The 6,488-nt window shown below is 56.8% G+C and overlaps 1 protein-coding gene across 1 annotated transcript; it reads right to left on the reverse strand.

Annotated features, from left to right (window-relative positions):
- Positions 1 to 2,034: 2,034 nt before the first annotated feature.
- LOC123444284 (brassinosteroid LRR receptor kinase BRI1) lies at positions 2,035 to 5,987 on the reverse strand. The gene has a single exon (XM_045120961.1). The coding sequence runs from the start codon at positions 5,779 to 5,781 to the stop codon at positions 2,425 to 2,427; it is 3,357 nt and encodes a 1,118-aa protein (XP_044976896.1). The 5' UTR covers positions 5,782 to 5,987; the 3' UTR covers positions 2,035 to 2,424.
- Between the last annotated feature and the right edge of the window lie 501 nt (positions 5,988 to 6,488).

A 6,488-nucleotide genomic window follows, 5' to 3' on the forward strand; every position in this document is an offset into this window, starting at 1 on the left:
CCCAGTCGTGTTGCCTTTTAGTTGGAGGCGCTCTCTGCGAGCAATGCTTCACGGTGGTACTACATCTCACGGGGAGGGATGGAGTTGAGAGAGAGAGATGGGCGCTGGCAGGCCCAGGCGGCAGGTCGCTGAATGAGCCGGTTACTCACTCGTCGGGCTACACGGGCAGTGACTGTGCCATGATAACCCTGTCCCTGGATGCCCTACATGTCCTCCCCCAGCAGATGAGGGTGGAGGCATTAGGCCAAGCACAGCCATCCTGGGGCCCGCCCGCCCCCGCCCATCACACACACATGTATGATGATGATGCCCTCCCTTTGAACAATGAACACACGGACAAGAAGCAGGGGCAAATGCACAAGCAAGCACACATGCGTCTATCCATCCATCCATCCATCGCCAGCATGCAGCGCCGTTGCGTTGCGTTGCGTTGCGTTGCTAGATACACTCGCGGGAATTGCTCGAACGCTGACGATGAGATGTGAACTCTTCGGACTAGATTTTGTGTGTGCGTGAGATTGGCCGAGGAACATGCCGCGTTTTTGGGCTGCCGGCTGGCCATTAATGGCGAGGATGACACCCCGAGGAAAATGAGAATTAGTACAACTTCATTGTGAGAATTTTGTAAGAATTTAAAATGAGGATGCATATTTGAGCTTGTTTCTGCACAAGGAAAAGAAAGCGCTGGTGCTGCACTGCACTGCATATGCATGCATGCATGATAGACTGTGAAAGCCACATGGTGGTATTGATACCACTATTCCGATGGGTGGGAAGGGATCATGATAGCACTGGGCGAGCTTGGTTTAAGCCGGAGCTCCAAAACAACGCAGGCAGAGGAGAGGGCCCACGCCCGTGAGGTGACGCCAGAGGCTCCATTCCGAGGCACAGTTTGTCAATGTCACCATGGCCTTTGTAGCTTTTCCAGACTTTGTGTTGTGTGTTCGGTTGTTGTTGTTGCTGCTGTGCTGTGCTGTGCTGCTGCATGGCGGAGTCATGGACCCTGAGGCAGACTACATGGAGGAGCTCTTGGGGCTCCTGAAGGGTAAAAACTATTCAATTCACTTCACCCGAGAGAAAATGGCCTGCCATGCCCTGCCTGTGTAGCTAAGCCTGTGTGGACGGAGAAGCTGCTTATTACTGACCTGTGAAGATATAGTAGATGCCCATCACCAGCAGCCTCATGAATTTTTACCATATGTGACAACTGCCGTTCGCCCAGGCCCAGCTCTCTCTCTCTCTCTCTCTCTCAGAGCGAAGGAATAACAATAAACAAACCATAACAAGGAACACGCTCCAAGCTCAAATCTGAACCTGCAACCCTAGGTTTGAACAGCCCTCTTGAGATCTGAGGGAATCAGCTTGCCACTTACTGGCTGGACACGGACGATTAGTTTAACCAGGCCTAAGCATTGGACACAGCACCATGCATCTACAATGGAGAAGGCGAGTATAATAAGGCGAGGCGAGGAGCCATGTTACCCATGAGATTAAGATATGAGCAGAGAGAGAGAGAGAGAGAGAGGGGGAGAGAGGACAAAAACTGGTTAAGGGAACCTTTGACCAACTAAAGGCTAAGCTAAGCTCACTGATTGATGATTTGAAGACAAAGCAAGCCCCGGAAATTAAAGAAAGGTGGCCGTGCTGCGTGAGTGCGCCTTCTTGTATGTGTGTGCGCGCCACAGTGCCTCCGGCCCCCCACCACACACCCACACCCACACCCACAGGCCATGCGCTACCTCACATGGAAACAGGAGCTGTGTCAGCCTCTTGACTGCCCATTGGCTGGTCTTTCGCTGTTCACCTCGGCCTCCCTCCGTCCTCCTGCCTGCCTGCCTCCAGTGTACCCACCCTCTCAGATTTACATAGCTCAGGGTACGTAGGGTTTCCACCGTGCATCTGCAGCAATGGTACCATGTTTTGATCATCAACTGATGCAACACACATTGTATGTACAATGCCCCAGCCAACTGCTAAGCAACAACAACACTCGAAGCGAATTTTTGACGAGGACGCAACCGCAGTCGAGGGAACTTGCACCGAAGAAAATCCACCATTTATATATGTACATACACAGCTCTTACTGGAGCGCTACGACAAAATAAACAAGGAGATGAAGAAGAAGAAGAAGAAGATGAAGAAAGCTGGCAAAGAAAGAGAAGAAAAAGGTGAGCTACTCCTATAGGTACATGACGGCTTGGGCTTACGAGAGCTACAAGGGAGGGAAAATTTCTTCTTATCGTGTACCATCACAGGGAGGTTCTAAGCTTGCGTGGGAACCTCAGAATGGTATCATCACATCATCATCAATCATCTGAGAGGCTGATTTCTACGGGTTTTTTCGCCCCCAAACCCAAACTGGACGGACGGACGGACGTGTTGCTGCCGGTCACCGCCGTCTGCGTGTCGCCGGTGGTCATCTTCCTAATCTTTCTCCTCCTTGGCCTCCTTGAGGGTCATGTCCATGACCCCAAAACCAGGATCGTCGCTCAGCCCGGTAGCCACCGACGAGGTTTTCGAGTCCACCGTTGACCCAGCCTGGATCTCCTTGAACATCGTCATCACCTTGAGCATCGTTGGTCGCCTCGACGGCCTGTCATCCAGGCACGCACATGCGATTTTCAAATGCTCCAGCAGCTCAAGCTCCAGGGTGGGATCGTCCTTCAGCAGCTCCGGGTCAAACACATCAGTGATCTTCAACTTTGTGTGCATCTTCACCCATCCTACAAGATTATGGTCCTCACCAAAATCTGTTGAATCCGTCGGGGGCTTCCCAGTGAGCAGCTCCAGCAACACAACACCGTAGCTATACACATCACCCTTGGTGGTGCATCGGAAGCTCTGGTAGTACTCCGGTGGCACATACCCCGGCGTGCCGGCGAGGGTGGACACGCTCAGGTGTGTGTCCACCACACTCATCATCCTCGCCATGCCGAAATCAGAGACCCTTGCCTCCAGATTCTCATCAACAAGCACATTGCTTGACTTCATGTCTCGGTGGATGATGTGCGGAATGCAGTTGTGGTGGAGGAATGCCAACCCCCTTGCTGCCCCGATTGCAATCTTTCGCCTTGCCGCCCAGTTCAGCCTTACCCCAATCTTTTTGCGGTCGTGCAGCACATCCTCCAAGCTGCCATACTTCATGAAGTCATACATCAGCAGCCGCTCCTCGCCGATCTTGCAGTAGCCGAGGAGCGGAACAAGGTTGCGGTGTTTGATCTTGCCAATGGTCTCCATTTCCGCTGTGAACTCCCGGTCACCCTGGCCACTCACATGTATTAGCTTCTTGATAGCAACAACCCTCCCATCCTTGAGCTGTGCCTTGTAGACATCACCAAATCCACCAGACCCAATCAAGCTATCATTGTGGAAGCCATTGGTGGCCTCAACAAGATCACCCAAGGTGAGTTTCTGCAGTGGCTTCTCAAATGCAGCAAGGTTGATGCTGAGAGCATTTGTACCAGAGAGTCTCCAATTGGAATTCATCGTGCCAGAATGTGACCGGCTATCAATGTATATATCACGGGAGGTACTTGCCTCGTCATTCTTCTGCCTCCGCTTCTTGCTCTCGATGGCTATGATGACCAACCCAAATATACAGAAGAGCGAGAACAAGAGTCCCATAGCAACGCTGCCCGCAAGGGACGCCTTCCTCCGGTTAGATTGGCCACCGTTGGAAGAGCCTTGCCCAGTATGCGACTCACATGGTGGCAGTGGAAAGCCACACAGACCGGAGTTGTTCTCATACTGGCTCTTTGGGAATGTGGCAAGAGAACCAAGCTCTGGAATTGTCCCATTCAGCTGATTACTCGACAGATTGATCTCAGACAAAGACAGTGACGAGAACGAGCTGGGTATCTGCCCTTCCAATCGGTTGTGCGAAAGGTCAAGTACTGCAAGCTTCTTTGCACCAGCTAGCTCTGTTGGGATAGCACCAGACAGAAGGTTGTGCCCAAGATTCATGATCATGAGGTAGAACATATTGCCAAGCTCCTTGGGTATCTCCGAGTCAAGCTGATTAAATGACAAATCCAGAAATATCATGGAGCCATTCTTGTTGAAGGTATACTCTGTGCTCCCCATGTACATCCTTGTGAAGTTGCACAGCTTCTTGCTCGGCATCCGACTAAGGTCCTCGGACCGGATGCTTGAGAACTCCAGCAAGCTGCCCTTGCCACGACACTGGCTGCTCAGCTCGTCGTTGCGAAGATACACATAGGGCCGCCCAATAATGAGGCCAACGGTCATCTTCCCCGACTGCTCTGCCAGCTCGGGTGGAATTGATCCATTAAGTTGGTTGCTGTTGAGGTCCAGCCATACCAAGCTCTTGCAGTCACCAAGCTCTGCGGGTATCTTTCCGGTGAAGGAATTATTGCTCAGCTTTAGGATTGCCAAGTTGCTGAGCTTCCCAAGCCACGAGGGGATCGGCCCAGACAGCCGGTTGCTCGCCAAGGATATCCAGTTGAGCTGCTTGCACTTGGCCAGCTCCGGCGGGATGCTGCCGGTGAGCCCGTTGTAGTCGAGGATGAGATGCTCCAGGCCGGGAATGCTTGACAGAGACGCAGGTATCTCGCCCTCCAGTAAGTTCTGCCACATGATAAGGTCCTGGAGGCGGCTAAGCTCGCCGAGGGATTCCGGGATGGAGCCGTTGATGTAGTTGAGACTGAGGTCGAGGGAGACGAGGTCGGTGCAGTTGGAGACGGCCTCCGGGATGCTGCCGGAGAGATAGTTGTTCTGAAGGTAGAGCACGCGGAGCCTCGAGTTGGGATCTTGGCAGAGGGAGTCGGGGATGCTGCCGGAGAAGTTGTTGGAGCTGAGGTCGAGCACCTCGAGGTCCGGCAGCGCAGCGACGGAATCAGGGATGGAGCCGCTGAAGTGGTTGAAGGAGAGGGACAGCGACTGGAGCTGCTGCAGGCCGGTGAAAGCGTCGGCGGGGACCTCGCCAGAGAAGTTGTTGTTGGACAGGTTGAGGGCGGTGAGCGAGGTGAGGCCGGCGATGTTGGGCGGGAACGCGCCGGCGAGATGGTTGCTGGAGAGGTTGAGCGCTCTGAGGCTGCGGCAGCCGGAGAGCGCCGCCGCGGCGACATCGCCGGCGATGAGGTTGCCGGATAGGTCAAGGTACTGCAGGCCGGAGCAGTTGGTGAAGTCCGAGAGGCCGCCGGAGATCTTGTTCCAGGCGAGGTCCAGCCACCGGACAGACCCAAGGCCGGCACCCACCATCCAGCGAAGGTCGGCATCTCCGGCGATCTTGTTGCTGGACAAGTCGAGGGCGTCGAGGGCCGCAAACCCCTGCCCGCCACCGCCACCGCCAGCGGGCTTGGCCGCACCAACCGCGTCACCGGAGAGATTCAGCGTCCGGAGCGCGCCGCAGGAGCCGGCGAGCGCGGCGACGTCGGCGACGGAGCCGCGCAGCGCGGCATTCCCGGAGAGGTCGAGCTCCTCGAGCTTGCCGCCGCACCTGGCGGCCGCGAGCGCGCCGCTGACGTTGGCGCCGCGCAGGCTGAGCCGCTCGACGGCGCTGAGCTGCAGCAGGGTGTTGGCGACGGCGCGGAAGTCGGCATTGAGCGTGACGGCGGCGAGCGAGAGCGACGTGAGCCGCCCGCCCCGGCACACCGCGCCGGGGAACCTGCAGGCGCCCTCCCGCGCGGTCCAGCCTTCGAGCGGCGCCTGGCTGGGCAGCGCCATCCTGAACTCGTCCAGCAGCTGCGCGTCGTCGGCCGCCGCCGCGAGCGCCGCGAGAAGGAGCGCCGCCGCCGCTACCGCCAGCCGCAGGCAATCCATGTGGGAGCTCGCTCGCTCTACCTTGAGACCATGCGAGAAGCGGTCTGCCGAAGTGGGAGCAGAGGCAGAGGGAGAGGGAGAGGAGGGAGAGAGTGTGGGGAGTCCGTCAAGATGGTGGTGGTGGTGGTGGGGTGGGGGGGGAGAAAGAAAGGGAGGGAGAGAGAGAAGGGAGGAGAAGCGAGGGAGAGGGAGAGGGAGAAGGGGGGGGCAGATTAAACAGCTGTAGGTAAGAGGGGGCAGTGGTGGTGGGGTCACATGGCATGTGCCCTCGCCCGCGAACGAATCGTCGTAATCCGGTGTGCGATTAGGGCTGGCTAACCGAACCCCAAAGCACGGTGCTTATCCGATAGTTACGGCGGACGCTTATTACCCGATCCCATCGGCGCGGCGGGGGCAGGGGACAGGAGCTGCGCTGCTCGAGGCGCGCTCACGTGCCGCCCCGGGTCTGGCGAGGCGAGGCGAGGCGAGGCGGGAGGAAATGACTGCTTTGGGTCTCATCTCATCATCGTCGTCGTGGAGGAGAGAGGGGAGGGGGAGGGGGAGGTCGCGGTCCGAGGCGGGCGTGCGGAATCCGGGACGCGTGGGCTGCGTTGCTTCGCGAAGGGTTTTTGTCTTTAATTCCGAGGTGGGCTGGTAGATCCGATCCGGACGGCCGGCCGGAACGAGCGTGCGTGCGTGGGTGCGTGCGTGCGGCGTGCCACCTTTTT

Source organism: Hordeum vulgare, chromosome 3H (assembly GCF_904849725.1).
Source record: "Hordeum vulgare subsp. vulgare chromosome 3H, MorexV3_pseudomolecules_assembly, whole genome shotgun sequence".
NCBI classification, from domain to species: Eukaryota; Viridiplantae; Streptophyta; class Magnoliopsida; order Poales; family Poaceae; genus Hordeum; species Hordeum vulgare.